This window comes from Hermetia illucens, chromosome 5 (genome assembly GCF_905115235.1).
Source record: "Hermetia illucens chromosome 5, iHerIll2.2.curated.20191125, whole genome shotgun sequence".
NCBI classification, from domain to species: domain Eukaryota; kingdom Metazoa; phylum Arthropoda; class Insecta; order Diptera; family Stratiomyidae; genus Hermetia; species Hermetia illucens.
This window is the reverse complement of record NC_051853.1, coordinates 104023421-104042607: the sequence shown is the minus strand read 5'-3', so window position 1 is coordinate 104042607 and position 19187 is coordinate 104023421. Positions and strand designations below refer to the sequence as shown.

General features: G+C 40.8%; 1 protein-coding gene across 3 annotated transcripts in view; it reads right to left on the bottom strand.

Annotated features, from left to right (window-relative positions):
* LOC119657105 (espin) overlaps positions 1 to 19187 on the bottom strand; it is a 198603-nt gene that overhangs the window by 49245 nt on the left and 130171 nt on the right. For all 3 annotated transcript variants that reach the window (XM_038063863.1, XM_038063862.1, XM_038063864.1), the window contains 2 exons: positions 5297 to 5479; positions 4076 to 4870 (listed from right to left, as the gene is read on the bottom strand). In XM_038063863.1, the coding sequence (XP_037919791.1) occupies positions 4076 to 4870; positions 5297 to 5479 (978 nt within the window). The remainder of the gene's footprint in view (positions 1 to 4075; positions 4871 to 5296; positions 5480 to 19187) is intronic.

The window sequence follows — 19187 nt, the reverse complement described above, 5'->3', positions numbered from 1 at the left end:
TGTTTTTTACTGAAAAATGCGCTAACATGGATTGAAGAGGGAAAGTATCTAAATACAGTGAAACCTGGATAATTCGAACTCGGGTAATTTGAAATCGTAGATAATTCGAACTTTTCTTTTCATCATCATCATCAACGGCCCAACAACCGGTATCCGGTCTAGGCCTGCCTTAATAAGGAACTCCAGGCATCCCGGTTTTGCGCCGAGGTCCACCAATTCGATATCCCCAAAAGCTGTCTGCGTCCTGACCCACGCCATCGCTCCATCTTAGGCAGGGTCTGCCTCGTCTTCTTTTTCTACCATAGATATTGCCCTTATAGACTTTCCGGGTGGGATCATCCTTATCCATATGGATCAAGTGACCCGCCCACCGTAACCTATTGACCCGGATTTTATTCACAACCGGACGGTCATGGTATCGCTCATAGATTTCGTCATTGTGTAGGCTACGGAATCGTCCATCCTCATGTAGGGGGCCAAAAATTCTTCGGAGGATTCTTTTTTGGAACGCGGCCAAGAGTTCGCAATTTTTCTTGCTAAGAACCCAAGTTTCCGAGGAATACATGAGGACTGGCAAGATCATAGTCTTGTACAGTAAGAGCTTTGACCCTATGGCGAGACGTTTCGAGCGAAACAGTGTTTGTAAGCTGAAATAGGCTCTGTTGGCTGATAACAACCGTGCGCGGATTTCATCATCGTAGTTGTTATCGGTTGTGATTTTCGACCCTAGATAGGAGAAATTTTCAACGATCTCAAAGTTGTATTCTCCTATCCTTATTCTTCTTCGTGTTTGTGTTTGACCAGTGCGGTTTGATGTTGTTGGTTGATTCGTCTTCGGTGCTGACGTTGCCACCATATATTTTGTCTTGCCTTCATTGATGTGCAGCCCAAGATCTCGCGCCGCCTGCTCGATCTGGATGAAGGCAGTTTGTACATCTCGGGTCGTTCTTCCCATGATGTCGATATCGTCAGCATAGGCCATTAGTTGGGTGGACTTGAAGAGGATCGTACCTTTTGCATTTACCTCAGCATCACGGATCACTTTCTCGAGGGCCAGGTTAAAGAGGACGCATGATAGCGCATCCCCTTGTCGTAGACCGTTGTTGATGTCGAATGGTCTTGAGAGTGATCCTGCTGCTTTTATCTGGCCTCGCACATTGGTCAGGGTCAGCCTAGTCAGTCTTATTAATTTCGTCGGGATACCGAATTCTCTCATGGCCGTGTACAGTTTTACCCTGGCTATGCTATCATAGGCGGCTTTAAAGTCGATGAACAGATGGTGCAACTGTTGTCCATATTCCAACAGTTTTTCCATCGCTTGCCGCAGAGAGAAAATCTGATCTGTTGCTGATTTACCTGGAGTGAAGCCTCTTTGGTATGGGCCAATGATATTGTGGGCGTATGGGGCTATTCGGTCTAGCAAGATAGTGGAGAATATCTTATAGATGGTACTCAGCAACGTGATACCTCTATAATTGCTGCACTGTGTGATATCTCCCTTTTTATGTATGAGACAGATAATGCCTCGTTGCCAATCGTCAGGCATTGATTCGCTGTCCCATACCTTGAGCACAAGTTGATGAACCACTTGGTGTAACTGGTCGCCTCCATATTTAACCAATTCGGCTGTAATTCCATCGGCTCCTGGCGACTTATGACTTTTCTTTTGGTTCCTTGAATTTCCTACTCCCAACTTCCATATTTTGAATTTTTGATAATTCGAAGTTTTCGTTGGTCTCTTCGATTTCGAATTAACCAGGTTTGACTGTATTCCTATTTTGAATTTTAGCGTAACCCCTCTTAGTCCGCTGCGAACATGCCGAACATTTTAAATGCGTTTTCCTCGGAACTACGTGGGGTATCAAACGAAATTAGTATTTTTCCAAACTGAAGTGAAATTAGTATTCTTCTATTTTTGATATTGGGTAGTATAGGGGGTGTGAGGGCTCAAAATGTTAATCCCAGAAAGTGAAGCAGGACGCTCGCAGAACATATCTAACCGAAAAATCTGGAAAAAATCACAATGATGGACTTCATATAGGTTTCAAAATATATGCCCTTCCGATATCTGCTCAAATAAATTGAATAATAGCATATTCCCATATTATAAAAATTTACCTGGAAACCCCTCTTAAGTCTATCCTAGAAGTACAGAATTTGGCATCAATATATCACTTATACTACAGCATTATTCTGAAAAAGTTGAAGTAAATCCGACTTGTTTATAAAAAAATTTCGGACGACTTTTGTTGAAAGTTTTGAATTTTTTTTCAAAGCCATGAATTTTTAAAAAATCCGAAATCGAAAAAAAGGTGTAAATGATTGATCTTGATGCTTTGTCCCGCTATTCTCTTTTGCATTACTTTCAAAAAAAAATTTATACACTTTACAATTAAGAAGGTTTAACAGAACCTTGATTTACTCCATTGTCCTGCGGAAAAAAAATCCAAAATATTTTTATTTATTATTTGCGTTGGCCTAACTCCTCAATAGTCGGAGCAATTATTACCAAAATTGCAGCAACGGGAATGCCTAGACGAACTTATTAATAATAACACCTAAATATTAAAGCATTTCATTCATTCATTTTGAAACCATAACCTATCACCTCTTTTTATTTAGACTGTATCCCGTTCGGCAGCGGGGTCAGCTCATGTATATTGGCATCGCAATTTTGTTGGTCAGGCTTAGCCTGAAGGTTTTTAAATCAATCTTTAGCGTTTCAAGTCATTGCTTTTTCGACCTCTCGGTCATTTCCCATCGACTACCATATTTTAGCCAATCTTAGCTAGTGAGTTCTCACCAGTGAGGATTTGATGACCATACCATCGGGGGGCTTGATGGGCTTAACACCACATCGATTGCGGGTATCTTCATTACAGAAGTATTCATAGCATTTTATATCACTGATCCAACTAAACATCTTCCTCTCAATTACCGTGAGGCAGAGATCACTGCACTGAAGGTTTTTAAATCAATCTTTAGCGTTTCAAGTCATTGCTTTTTCGACCTCTCGGTCATTTCCCATCGACTACCATATTTTAGCCAATCTTAGCTAGTGAGTTCTCACCAGTGAGGATTTGATGACCATACCATCGAAGGCGCCTTCCTCGCAATTTCTCCATGATGGGCTTAACACCACATCGATTGCGGGTATCTTCATTACAGAAGTATTCATAGCATTTTATATCACTGATCCAACTAAACATCTTCCTCTCAATTACCGTGAGGCAGAGATCACTGCCTTTGGCGGCCGGTCAGCGCTCAAACTTTAACGACGACAGGGTGAATGCCACTGTAGTAGATTTTGGATTTGAGGAAGCAATGTGGTTAGGATTATCTTCGTCCAGGATTATTAACCTGAATTGATGCAGTTACTCATAGCTGAGCCCACAGATATCTGCTATCTTTTCAATGCTATAAATTGCTCTACTAGTGGGATTTGACCTTTCATTATCATAAGTCATCCGGATATAGTTTCAGTTTTAGTTTGTTTGTGTTATTTTCCCCTTTCCAATTTCCATTGAGACTATGCATCTTTTTAATAGTTCATCAGACTTAATTCTGTGGAAGTGGTAAATACAATATATATAAACATCCATGATGCAACGAGAACCCGAACACGGACCACGAGATCGAGAAGTTGATAGTTAACCAATTCGGTCACGATGCCGCTGAAGTGTTTAGCCTGTATACCATAATTGAAAGTTGATCGAGTTCAAGTTTATTTGAATCTTCTGGTAAGGAGTCCATAACTTTGAAGATTTTCTTTCTAAGAATGTCTGTCAATACCTATCTTATTTGAATATTAAGTGTCAGTAGATAGGGACCTTTTGACCTATTTACAATTAACAATACCTAGCGGATGTCTATATATTTTTTAATTGGTTAAAAATGTTTATCTATGAAAGAAATTACTCAGGACTGCTATTGATTTCGACTACTCTTCAATGTTTTATTATTTTCAGAGTGACGAATGTTACAATCAGATAACTTCATTTTAACCCATAATTTCAGCCTGTAATCTCTCATTGATCAAGTGAATTTATGTCAACTTAAAATAGTATGTACTCACCATGCTATACTCAATGATCACATCATTGCTCTTTGTGGAGCTAGCACTCGCCGACCTACTGTGCGATCCGCTATCCCGCGAGCGACTTCTTCCGCTAATAAATTTCTGTTTTGAAGTTCTCGCTTCTTCGCGCACCAAGTAAATATCTTCGTAATCGTGGTCATGGTTGCTAGCGTTACTGTGATTCTTCGCCCCAACAATACCCACAGCAAGACGGTTATTATTTTTTGGGGAGCCTGTACTGGACCGAATCGAAAGTGATTCATCCGAACCGCTACCTGCTCCACTACTGCTCGAATGAACCTCAACCTGAACAGTGAGGGCATTTCCATGACTGGAATTGTTGTGAATGTGTCCATCCTTAGAGCTGCTGCAGTCCGAATCGAAAAGATCTTTCACCCTGTTGTAGATGACCTCCTGGGGATCGTGTAGGAAAAAGGATTCACCTGATATGCTGCCATTTGGCGATGGCGGCGTCAGTGAACCATTCCGCATTGGATTCACATAGAGACCATCGTTTGGAACAACACTGTTATAAATTTTCTCCGAAGATGTCCTAGAGTGGCAGTATGAACTGTCGCGACTTCGTCGTTCCGAGGGGGGATGTAGGTAGAAGGGTTCGACATCTGAACTTGCACTTGATGATTTCGACATCATTGTGCTGTGACGCGCACTTTTACTATGGTTTGACGATGCAATAGAACTGTTATACTTTGATCCGGATTTCTGACGACTAGATCCTTTCTCGCGAGACATTTCGGCCGACGTTCCATGTTGCACTAAGACGTTGAGGCACTGCAAGCGATGGAGATAGTTTAGATTAGTTTCAATTGCAACTTCACCTGCTGCTTGGAGTGAAAAAGAGTTGCGATGATACACTTAAAACCGGTCAATGTACGTTTATATTGTGGATTGAAAGTTACTGGATGCTAATCATTAGATACTACTGTATTTCACGAGATACCTTGGATAGTTCAGAACGAAAGCTAAACAAAGCAATCAAATGGTAATCTAAAGGTGCCTACAGTCGTTAATACCATCTTACTATCAACTTTCACTCGAAAAACAATAAAAATTTGGAAAAAACGAGTTATTAACAAAAAATTTTTTGAGACAAATTTGTTATAATGAGACAATCAAATAGTGATACCGGAGACAAAACGTTCCCGTTATGAATAATTTGTGTATCATAACTCATATCTCAGAGTGTATGAAACTTACCTCTACTTGTTGGTTCTCCGCAGCATCGTTAATTGGACTTTTACCATATTTATCTAGAGACAGTTTCGCTCCATGATTAAGTAGCCAACGGACTGCAGCCAGATGCCCCCTCGAGGCGGCAAAGTGAAGAGGTGTAGCTCCATCGCCATCTCGTAAATTGGGATCGACGTTTTGTTCCTCGACCTGTTCGCAATAGGAAAAAAAGTAGAAAGTTAACGAATTGCATACTATGTACACCTTTCCACTGGAAATTTGTAATCAATTTGATATTCAGATGTTCATCTTGCGTGTATTGTTAATAACAGTTTTTTTCTGCATTTTTAAATAGATTTTTAAAAAACGCCAAGATATCTTCGAAAGGTAAAGGTATTCATGGCTTATTGGCAAAGTCAAGGTCGTTGTGAGAAGAAAGATTATGCAGAATGGAAGCCTGCTTTTGTGAACAAGATACGCTGTACTTTGTTATGATAGACGTTCAAGGCGTAGGGTACGGTTATATTGCACGAGCTTACATCGAAGAAAAGAGGCAAAAAGCTTTTGTTGTGGTTTAGCATTGACTGATATTTGTGTTGATCTGCGGTCGAATTCATATAAGTGAGATCCAAACACCTGACTAAAGTTCGTATCTGGCCCAAGCTGTTAGATATGCGGCATCATTTCTGATATTGTTGCTAGATTTAGATTGATTGTTGTAAGTGAATTAATAGACAAGAATTTGAATAGTTCCATGGTATTATACATACTACTTCGGCAACAATTTTTCAAACTCTGGCAATTATAGGCACAACAAAAAATCAAGTGGTGGTCTTGAAACAGAAGGACATTTTCCATACTAATGTCTTCTCTCCGTATGTGTATGCATGTGAATCAATCAAAATGATTTTGACATGATGTTGAAAATTAGGAAGTGTAGCTTTAAGATATTTAGGCTTTATAGTGACTACCTATTTTGACAGAGGAGAAAAGGTGCTCTCATCATCCCCTTTTCGTTGCCGTCTTTAGTTATTTCATTGTGAAATTTCATCCCACTCATACATATTTTGCATATACACCTAAATTACCTCAAATGAAATATTTTAACTGTATTTGCTTTTTATTAATACCGGTAAGCTTTCCTGATTTCAGCAATTCAATTTACATTATTTCACAAGTGCAGCTCATCTCAATCTCCCGTCCAAATATGCATTTCCGAGGACGGATCTAATCACTTCTGCTAGTTTTCCAGTTTACCCACGGGCTTCCTATCGTGATGAAAGTAGAAACGCAAACGCTGTTCTTATTTAACTTGGAACTTGGGTGCACCATTACCCACCGAAACAGACCAGTATGGAGTGGAGGAAGAACGGCCGATAAGGTGAAGGCAACGATGTTGTTCATTTCGATTTTCTCCATGATCTACGCACTATTAATGCACAATATTACTGCGAAATGCTTAAGGGGGTCATCCCGTGTGTCGGGTTGGAGAAATCGATTTTTTTTTTTTTTTCGTGAATTGTATCTATATATAGTGGAGAATATGTGGGCAAAGGGATTTTCCGATATTCCGAGTCCTTCAGAAATTACAGGGTTAAACAGGTAAGGAGTTTGCAGCCGCAGCTAGAGAACTCGATGAGAAAGAGCACCGAATCTTTTTTTACCCTGTTAGTTTTTTACCTGAGCCTTATAAATTTGAACACAGGTATAAATATAAAAAGATGAAAAACCAATCAATTGTCTAAACTTATTTGTTGTTTGGAATAAAAAGGATAATCCAGTCTAGAGTGAGCACTGAAAGGCGTTCAAGTTATACTCAGTTATATTTTGTTGTAAGTATTGTGCTGTTTTTGTGTTCAGTGATTTTCTTAAATGGATCGTACGAAGGGAGATCCCTTTAACGTTCAACGTCATGCTTGCACTAAAAACGAGTATTTCATGGGAATCGATAGTTATCAGAGAAGAAAAAGGACTTCGCATCAACATCAACAAAGAAACTTTTAGCAAGCATGAACATGGATGTTCCAATTGCGACAAGTTTTGTATATTGTATATTGGATTTTACTGCAGTTGTCTCCGGTATTTCTGCAAATTTCTGCAAATAATTAAATGTACGTAGTAGTAAAAAAGGAATACGTAAGACATGTCGAGAAAAGAATGGGAACGCGGCTTAGAAATGCAAAGAAGAATCACAAAGGCATTGGTGGAAAAGGGGCTAGAAAACTTACTGATAAGGACCTCACTACATTTTCTGGGCTAGCTATTCGTCGACACGCAAATTCGATAGAAGGAATGAAGCAAGAAATTTGGGAAACTTTCTTTCATAATTGTTCTACAGACGAAAATCCTCAGCATCAAAATTGTCCAGCAGGCGAGGACAGTTGGTGCAAACGGCGCAAAGCGGATGTTAAAGGAGAACTAGATAGTTTTCACCACGAGAAGGCACCTTTGACTGAAGGAGTTCAAACAGTCATCAAACCAATCTATGAAGATTTGTCACGAGATGATCCTTTGAACAGATGTTTAGGAGCAGAGACCCAGAATAACAAGGAGCCGTTAAATGCATTGAACTTTCGCTCCTAAACACCTTCATTCTGGGGCCAAGGTCGTAGAAATAGCCACTTTTCGGGCTGTAATTATTTTCAATGAAGGATTCAATGGCATTCTCAAAATCCTAGTGACAATGGGATGTCAAGTTGGTCAGATATGTCAGGTTTATGCCGACCGCCGTAATGAAGTGCGAATTTGGCGGGCCGAACGACCATCGACTGACCTCGCTAAAAGAGCCACAATTGACACCAGAGAGCAACAATCGGCCTTACAAGACTTTTTTGAAGAAACGGAGGGTACTCTCTATGGACCAGGTATAGCAGATTAATGGTGGGCTAAAATTTTACTGTTTATAATCACATTTAAATTTTCAAATGCGTTTTTCTCGAAACTGCATCTTGAAAATCGGCTGCCACCATAGCTCAAAATCTATCCAACCAAATTCTTTGAAATTTTCACGGCTTCTTTAGTACATATTTCTACGGTCCGCAAACTAGGATAATTGCAATCGGACAGGTAGTTTTTTTTTTATTCATAAAAAAAGCCGTAAAAAAACACCAAAATCCAAAAAATTAAGTTTAAAAGCCCACCAAAAATTTACCTTTAAATATTTTCCAATTATCCTAGTTTGCGGACCGTGGAATATTGTCCACATTAAAATGCCGTTTAGTTTTGTTTCCTCAGATGAACACAGCGCCCTCTAGCGTGGCAGCAGAAAAACACCTTTTTTTGGAGATGGGTGCATAAATTAACACCTATTCCGAAAATTAGCTACGAAATCAAGCTGAAAAATTTATCACATATACTAGAGATATCAGTAAACATATGGTGAAAAAATCACGTTTCTATCTTTATCCAGTCCTTCAAAATAATGTTTCAAAAAAAGGCAAAAAAAACGGCCTTCACACGGGATGACCCCCTTAATGCCGGCAATTCGGGGAGAAAGGAAGAAAAACTCGCCAGAAGCGTTATTCTTCTTCAGAATATAGGTTCGTCTATCCTGCGCTACGAAACAGAAATTGTAACCCTTTGGATGGGAAACCTTAAAAGATCCTCCCTATATTCCGGAGTGCGATTGCGATTTCCAGCCAGTAAAAGAAGGGCTTGAAGGAAAGTGATGTGACAATGACGAGTCACTGAAGACCTTTATGCGCCAGTGGTTTTAAGAACGTCCAAAGAACTTTTTATTAAATTTTATGACGACGGGATTCAAAAGCTCGCAATTCGGTGAGAAAAATGCATTTTCCTGGTAGGAGAGTATGTAAAAAAAACATTTTTCATTTCATTTACAATGAAACATAATAAACAAAATAATTTGTAAGAAGTTAGTTCTGTTTATATTTAATACCCCCTCGCACCAATTGCCAATTGTCTGAAGGTAGATGGAACCTTTGCACAATCTACCTCAGAACGTCAACGAGTGCCCCCCCCCCGCAGCTGCTCTTCCCAAGATTTTCTACCTGTAGAGCCTGTCCATTGCCACTCGACGATGCGAGTGCAATAAATTTTGTTGAAATGCAAAAGTTTCAACAGCAATAACTTTGTTAATAATAGTTGGATTTCATTCAAAAGTTATGCCTTATCCCTTATTCCAATACCAAATCTTGTTAGATGAAACTAAGGGGGTTTTCGGGTAAATTTCTAAAATATTATATTAAAATAATAACTTAATTTGAATAGATATTGGAATGGGATGTATTTTGAGGCCTACATTTCGTATAGATGCACCATTCTGACTTTTTTTCAGATTTTTCGGCTGGATAGGTCTGAGAACACAAAACATAAAACCTTATTAAAATCGGTTTACTGTCTGTCTGTCTGTCCGTGTGGGGTATCAAATTAAAGGTCTCGATTAGTACTTTTCGAAGTCGGTCTTAATTTTGACTTTTGTTGAAAAGGTGGGGAGTGCAGGGGTTGAAAGTGGTCATTTTTTTAACGAACCCATTCTCAGAAACAGCCCAACCGGAAAATCTGAAAAAAATTAGGGGGCTGCCACTATATGGTCACTAGGCTCCGAAATACCCTCTATACCGATAGCTGTTCAATTAAAGTTAATAATGGTATATTACTATAATTTTCAGTAATTGACAGGAAAACCTCCCTTAAGTTCACCCTAGAATCACAGAATTTTGCGGCAATGTAGGCTATAGTATAGAGCATGATCCTACCAAATTTGGTGAAAATCGCACTATTACTAACAAAGTTATACTAGTTCAAAACTGCCGCTCCTCTGTAAATTCAAGACTATGAATGTCAATATCACTTGAAAGTGACTATTTTCACATAATATATGTATATTTTACGTGCTACATGCTAATGGGGCAAATGCACACTCAAATCTCTTTATAAAAGAAATACACAAAACCTTTCATACCTGAAGCGTCTAGCTTCCGGTTTCCCGACTTGTTTATGTTTCACCTAATATCAGAAATAAGATTAGTTTCGAAAAATACTAATCCAGTCCAGTCCAGTATTTGATACCTCAAATGATCATATTATGCGAACAAATTTCATACCCCCTTCCGCATGTATGGGGAGCCAAACTTAACACAAAATGGCGCCACTTGCCATATATAAAGGGGTTCACAAAACACACTTTCTCACCAAATTTCGAGACGTGCTTCAGCCGTTTCCGAGTAACAGCCAGATAAGCAGGCCGACCGAAAGACATATGTACATTGAATCGATTTTAATAAGGTTTTGTTTGACACCTACACCTACACTCGTCACGTCCTATAGACCGATTAGTCTGCTTTCCTCATTATTGAAGCTATTCGAGAAGCCCCTACTATCCAAGCTACAAAAACAGAGATTATTTCTTCTCATCAGTTCGGATTCAGAAGGAAACATATAACTGTTCAACAAGTTCATCGAATAGCCTCCAAAATAAGCTGTGCTTGGGGGGTAGAAAATACTGATCGGCTGTATTCCCTGGCGTTGCACAAGCATTTGACAAGGTCTGGCATGAACTGTCTCATCTACAAAATCAAGGGAAAACTACCTACAAATAGCAATAACATTCTCGAGTCGCATCTGACTGGCAAGAGATTTGTTATTAAACAAAAAACTTTCATCTGACGAGAATATCAACAGATCAACCTTAGATACAAAAGCATGCATTGGCTACTCAACAAATTTTCCAAGCTCCCCTTGGAATTCAAAGTGCAGATATATAAAACAGCGATAAAGCCACAAGCTTGGAGACCTGCATGCATATCAAACATCGAAATCCTTCCAGGAATGCAGTCTAAAATATTAAACGATTACTTCCGCACAGTGGTACATCGGAAATCAACTCAAGCAAACATATTTTGATAAGCTTGCTACACATCCAAGTAGCTTAGCCAGAACTTTATCGCATAAAATTCAATATCAGCTCCTAAAGCGTAAAAATATCTTGCCTTTATTATTTATTCTTTAATATATTAAAATAGTTCTATAATCCCAAAGGTTAGTGAGGGATGTAGACTGTTTTTTAGATTTAAGATTTGATGATTTTTTTTTTATTTTCGATGTAGTAGAAAGGTCCAAAAATGAACGTAATGTAATAGAAAAAGTTTCTAGCAGCATCAAGGGTATCTAAAGGAATGAGCATTCCCGAGAAGATAATTTTTATTATCGACATATTACCATGCAGAATCCAACGCGCTGCCCCAAGGGATCTGATTCCTGGATTTTGAAATCCAAAAGGAAATTTGTGTAAGCTGTATTGTGTCGCTGATACTTTATAGTCTTCATGTGGTCGGTGGTCTATTTCTTAGGGCCTTGCTTCGAGATAGTGGGACTTAACGAGTTAGGACGTCATTTCTCGACCATCTTCATTATTCTTAGGACATCTTGTAATAACTATTGTAATTAGGGATGGCAGGAATGGCAGTCCAGGTTGTCTATTGTCAACGGCGTGGGTAAAGTAATTTCACCATCTAAAAGAGGTGACGAAAATTTACTGTCTCCATTGCTAGTACCTAAGTACAGCTCGGCAGGTTATTCTGGCCATCCGTAGTCATCATAATGATCACATCTTTTTATCTGCGCGAAACCACTCATAAACAAGGTTCAGAAAAACAAAGTTCTCAGCGTGAAGATTAATCGTGTTCTTTCGATCTGCCTTGATGTAGAGAATATTAAGGCACTGACCAATTTGAATATTTAGATAGCGTTGCTTTTGATGGTGTCAGCTCCGATATGGATAAATGCCGCCGGCAAATTTAACAATGGTACGTCTATATTGCTACATTTGCCTTTATTATTTTGTTTAAAATGTGAAAAGGCTGCTATCTTGGCAGCAACACCAAGTGGAGGATATTCCTCAACGATGTTTTCTTGTTGATATGTAAGAAGCATATGGTAATTGATCCTCATTGATATTCGGGAGCTCCAAGATCCGATTTATATTATCGGGATTTTCTTGTCTAAAACAATATCGAATGTAGAACATTACTGCCTTGTTGACCAGATATCTGGATCATCAGAACTGGCGACAATTCAGTAGTAAAGCTCTCTTTTTCAGTAAGGTCGATAGTTGATAACCTTAGAACTACGAAGCGCAGGGCATTGGATTGCCAACAATCGACAAACTTCGATGATAGGCTAGTTTTACCAATAATTGGCTTAAAATTTCAACTCTATAAATAAAAATCGAATCAATATAAATAACTAATTTGAGCGTGTTTTAAAGGGGAACCGTAGTTCCAGCACTCACGCCTTTAGTAGGTCCATTGTACTATCCTTGAAAAATCACTAATCGCCACGACTACAGCCGGGGCACAACATCAAGATCGTGAAACTGATGCCCCAACTATCTCGGCCATCGCGCCGTCAGGTTTAAGGGTTATGTGCTATTTAACAGTATTGAACCTTCGTGCTGCTGTACAATCGACAAAAAATATAGAATACTGAAACTTTAGCAAGGAGAGGTGGTAAGAATGTGTTTATGTCAATAAACTATGAACCATTTTTCAATTCAAAAACAAAATTTTAATAAAATCACGGCCATAACAAACCCTAGAAATTTTAGGAAAAATTGTCGAAATTATTTGAGAGAACGAGAAATATTAGTTTCCATTTCTAAACTAATAGTATAACCCATTACTATAATATATTGGTTTCAAAAGGTTGTCTTCTTTAACTATAATACCATAAAAAAGTTATAAAAAATTTAAACCAACATGTTTACTTTGCCCCACTCTGTATTTTCACAAAAGAAATTTAGGAATATGTACTTACACAGGATGTGTTTGTATTATAAATGATTTGATTCTGTATTGATTGCTTTTCGCAACAAGTTTGGACCGCTGGAGCTAGTTGGGTGGAACGCATGTCTTTACAATGCGTGATAGCCTACTCTAAGGAGTGATTGCGTCAGTGTCGTTGAATTTGTGGAATTTGCCACGAAGATCGTGGTAGGATGCGTGATGTAGCAAACCTTTGAATTGATTGAGTTAGGGTACAGCTAAGTTATTGCGCTATCATTCAACTGGTCCAGCAAGCCTACAGAGGTATTGCTCTACCGTCTGTATAGGTTTTAAAGTGGCTGAAGATTGTTGAGAATGGTTGGGTTGACCGACAATCCCAGCTATGAATAGCCATTAAACAGCCAGATTGTCGAATGAGTGTTAAGATGGTTGCGGAAAAACTCTGCCTTCAAATAACCACGCTGCAACATATTATGAGAATTTTAGGCCAATAAATTGGCAGTTGAAACTTCGAAATTAATTCGCATCGAGCCTAATTCTACATCGGGAAAACCACGCCAGAACTTCCGGGATTCAACATTCTCTTTTCGTTTAAACTGTATATCAATATCTTAAGAATTTTGTAGCAAAGTTAAATGCACGAGAAAAGTCTGTAAGAGTTCGAATTGTAGTTTCTTTCAATGGTTTATATGAGCGCAATTTACGTGCTTAAAACTTTAAACGTGTTTTTCTCAAACAACAACATTTGAGTTGGCCGGACTGATAAGTCGAACAATTAGCACGCTTCATACTATAGTCTACTATATTGCTGTAAATTTTTATGACTCTAGGATAAACCTATGGGGCTTCTAATTATTTTCCTTCTTTTCCTTTGAGCGCTACGATTCCTCACGTGTCATTATTCAAAATTCACGTGTCTGTACCAGTGCGCGCCCCGGATCTTGAAAATATCTATGCAAACATATGGATTCGCGTAAGCTTAACAATTTAAACCAAAATGCGAGCTAAACCCTGAAAAATGAAAATAAAACAACCGCAAGCTAGACGCTTCAGCTATGAAAGGTTTTGTGTATTTCTTTTATAAAGAGATTTGAGTGCGAATATGTCCCAGTAATATTTAGCACGTAATATGTGCATATATTATGTGAAAATATAATTTGACAGAAGCGACTGCTTTGGCCTATTATAACTTTGTTAGTAATAGTGCGATTTTCACCAAATTTGGTAGGATCATGCCCTATGCTGTAGCCTACATTGCTGCTAGTTTCTACAATGAACTTAAGGAGGGGGGGGGGAGAGGTTTCCTGCCAATTACTATTATAGTAATGTACTATTATTAACTTTATTTGAACAGATATCGGTGTGGAGGGTATTTTCGGAGCTTAGGCACCATACAGTGGCAGTCTCTTGATTTTTTTTAGATTTTTCGGCTAGCAGTTTCTGAGAATGGCTCCGTTAAAGAAATGATCACCTTTCTAACAAATGTCAAAACTAATACCGGTTCCGAAAAGTACTAACCGAGACGTTTAATTTGATATCCCACATAACTATATTTGATGACATGAATCTTCCTGCTCTTTGGCATACATATCCTCACGACTCCTTGTCGCACGAAACACCAAACAGCTCGACACCAGGCTGGCTTAAGGCCTCAATTCTCCCTGACAAGTGAACTCTCTGGTGATCATCGACGAATTTTCTTTTTTCCGCACTCCCAACAATCGACCGGATAGCAAATCCCCCTCTTTCTCACTCACAACTCCTTGTCTAACAAAACATTTTCAAGCGAAACTGTCGCAGTAAAGGACTGATCTCTGTAAGTGGTCTTTTTGCGATTCCAAATTTTCCACTCAAGCCAGACATATTTTTGCACTTTCATCATACTTGGTGGTTAACTTTGCAAGTTTTCCGGCTATCACATTCACACAATTCAGAGAAAACTGCACGAAACAATGAACTACGGAAAATCCGACGAGCTATAATGTCTTTCAATAAATTCTCCTTCCGTCCTATGTGACACCGTTATCAAAAACTCCGTTTTCCGTGTTCCTTTGTTCCCCTTGCCCATCACCAGCCTCTCGATTAGCCGGTCCCGCTAATGTTGCCAGCAGCATGCGCCGGATGCCGCAGATCATTCCCCTCTATCACGATCATTTCGCCCGAATGTATTCAATAATGTGTAACATGCGGCGAATTTTAAGGTCATTGCACACTATAGGATCCATTATTTGAGCAAATTAATCCCGAAAAGGCGAACGAAATTCCGCTCGCGTCACAAAGCCGCGGCCAGTACACCTTCACCATACGAATTATCGGGATTCTACTGTATTGACTTATTTTGAGTAGATATCTATATGAACAATATTCTGAGTCCTGGCAGATTTTCGTTTGGAGTTCTGAAAATGAGTTCGTTAAAGATACTATCACTTACGACCTCCCCACTGCCCGACTTTTCAACAAATAAGGCTGAATTGAAAAGGAACCAATCGAGACCTTTCGTTTGATTGATGACTATATTCGGTGGAAAAAATTGTACACCTTCCTTTTGCACGTATGAGGGCCTCCCCCCTCTCCCAGTCATAAACTCAACAAGAACAAAAAACCATTCCGACCTTTTCACCAGAAATTTCGTGTCAATCGTTGTAGCCGTTTCTGAGAATAGTGCGTGTGACAGATAGACAGACAGGCAGACATTGAACTGATTTTAATAAGGTTTTGGTTTGCAAGGTACAATCTGGTGTGGGGATGTTACGAAGCGAACGATTCTCGTAATGTGACATATGCCGAGGGGAATATGGGGTGGTCAAAGGGTAGTATAGGTCCCGGGGCGAAACGTGGATTGGTACCCACGATGGAGCATAAAACCTGGGAAATGCCTGCTGAACCAACACCAACAGCTCTACTACCAAACCCTATCTCCACCTCCACGTGGTGACCGCTGGGAGCTCTTTCTTGACGAAAAGCTGCAGACGGAGAAGGATGAAGGCGAGTCTCCCGCGCCTAAAAACGGGACAAATTGTACCAACTGGTCCTCCAGGTTGGGGGTTGGGTAGGGCTGACAACCCTACACGGAAAACAACCGTTACGAAGCCACAACAGGAGCCTCGGATAGGATGGATATTAAAACGACGGACCCGGCAACGACAAAGGAACAACGATTTGCGCATTTTCTCATGGAACGTGCGCTCCCTGTACAGAGATGAAGCTGATAAGCAGCTAGCCGATACCCTGTCCCAATATAGGGCTGATGTAACAGCGTTGCAAGAGATGCGATGGACAGGGACCGGTTTCCTGGAGAAGAGCCACTACACCATATATTATAGCGGCCATCCAGTAAACCATGTGCTCGGAGTAGGTTTCTTAGTCAGCCAAAAAATGAAACCTGCTGTTATCGGCTTTGAAAGTATAAGCGAACGGCTATGCACTCTGCGCTTGCGAGGCAAGTTTAGAAATATAAGCCTCATAAACGTTCACGCCCCTACAGAGGAGACTGCAGAGTCGGAGAAGGATACCTTCTACGAGGCAGTAGAAAGAACCCTCGAAGCCTGTCCCAGATATGATATCAAAATCATACTTGGGGATTTTAACAGCCAAGTAGGGAAGGAGCCCGTATTCAGGCGATACGTTGGCTCCCATAGCTTACACGAAAAAACAAATGATAACGGACTGCGGACTATTCAATTAGCAGGGTCACACGAAATGGTCGTTGGAAGTACCTGGTTTGCACGGAAAGCGGTCCACAAACATACGTGGGCCTCTCCAGACGGGACCACTTTCAACCAAATTGACCACGTGTTGATCGAACGCCGCCACCTCTCAGCCTTGATGAATGTCAGAACATATAGGGGGGCCAATATAGACTCGGATCACTATCTCGTTGGCATGGTGCTCCGAGCTCGAATAACAATACCACCTAGAATCCCCTCTGACAATCAGGTGAGAGTGAACACTGAAGCCATCCACAACACAACCCTCCGCGACACCTATAAGAGGGAAATGGATGCCGCAATAACCGCAGTCAATAGAGGACCTGGAGATGAAGCATCAACTAATGATCTTCACAACCACCTGAAGAACGTTATCATGGATACGGCCACAAATATACTTGGCCCCAGCCGCAAAAGGAGTCGGAACGGCTGGTTTGACGATGAATGTAAGCTAGCAACGGAACGTAAGAATGCCGCATACCGAGTAATGTTGCATTCTCAAAGAACGCGGGCACGCGCAGAGACTTATCACGAACTCCGTCGAGCGGAGAAGCGACTTCACAGACGGAAAAAGGAAGCCTGGGAGAACCAACAAGTCTGTGAACTAGAAAAGTACAGGGAGCAACCGCACCAGGCGCGGAAGTTTTACCAACAAGTCAGCAGGATGAAGCCTTATACACCTCGATGCTCATCCTGCCGAGACAAAGAGGGAAATCTGATTTCCGACAGAATGGGCATATTAGAGCGATGGGTTGAGTACTTTGATGAGCTACTGAACAACCAGAACATCGGCGAGTTGGAGGTCCCGCCAACTGAAGACGACGGACAAATACTGCCACCACCAAGTTTAGGAGAAACAGTCCGTGCAATTCATCGGCTAAAAAATCATAAGTCGCCAGGAGCCGATGGAATTACAGCCGAATTGGTTAAATATGGAGGCGATCAGTTACACCAAGTGGTTCATCAACTTGTGCTCAAGGTATGGGACAGCGAATCAATGCCTGACGATTGGCAGCGAGGCATAATCTGTCTCATACATAAAAAGGGAGATATCACACAGTGCAGCAATTATAGAGGTATCACGTTGCTGAGTACCATCTATAAGATATTCTCCACTATCCTGCTAGGCCGGATAGCCCCATACGCCCAGAACATCATTGGCCCATACCAAAGAGGCTTCACTCCAGGCAAATCAGCAACAGATCAGATTTTCTCTCTGCGACAAGCGATGGAAAAACTGTTGGAATATGGACAACAGTTGCACCATCTGTTCATCGACTTTAAAGCCGCCTATGATAGCATAGCCAGGGTAAAACTGTACACGGCCATGAGAGAATTCGGTATCCCGACGAAATTAATAAGACTGACTAGGCTGACCCTGACCAATGTGCGAGGCCAGATAAAAGCAGCAGGATCACTCTCAAGACCATTTGACATCAACAACGGTCTACGACAAGGCGATGCGCTATCATGCGTCCTCTTTAACCTGGCCCTCGAGAAGGTGATCCGTGATGCTGAGGTGAATGCAAGAGGTACGATCCTCTTCAAGTCCACCCAACTACTGGCCTATGCTGACGATATCGACATCATGGGAAGAACCACCCGAGACGTCCAAACTGCCTTCATCCAGATCGAGCAGGCGGCGCGAGATCTTGGGCTGCACATCAATGAAGGCAAGACAAAATACATGGTGGCAACGTCAGCACCGAAGACGAATCAACCAACAACATCAAACCGCACTGGTCAAACACAAGCACGAACAAGAATAAGGATAGGGGAATACAACTTTGAGACCGTCGACAATTTCTCCTATCTAGGGTCGAAAATCACAACCGATAACAACTACGATGATGAAATCCGCGCACGGTTGTTGTCAGCCAACAGAGCCTACTTCAGCTTACAAAGACTGTTCCGCTCGAAACGTCTCACCATAGGGTCAAAGCTCTTACTGTACAAGACTATGATCTTGCCAGTCCTCATGTATTCCTCGGAAACTTGGGTTCTTAGCAAGAAAAATTGCGAACTCTTGGCCGCGTTCGAGAGAAGAATCCTCCGAAGAATTTTTGGCCCCCTACATGAGGATGGACGATTCCGTAGCCTACACAATGACGAAATCTATGAGCGATACCATGACCGTCCGGTTGTGGATAAAATCCGGCTCAATAGGTTACGGTGGGCGGGTCACTTAATCCGTATGGATGAAGATGATCCCACCCGGAAAGTCTATAAGGGCAATATCTATGGTAGGAAAAGAAGACGAGGCAGACCCTGCCTAAGATGGAGCGATGGCGTGGGCCAGGACGCCAGACAGCTTTTAGGGATATCGAATTGGTGGACCTCGGCGCAAAACCGGGATGTCTGGAGTTCCTTATTAAGGCAGGCCTAGACCGGATACCGGTTGTTGCGCCGTTGATGATGATGATGATGAATATGGATCGAATATGTATGCTGAAATTTTTAAAAAAT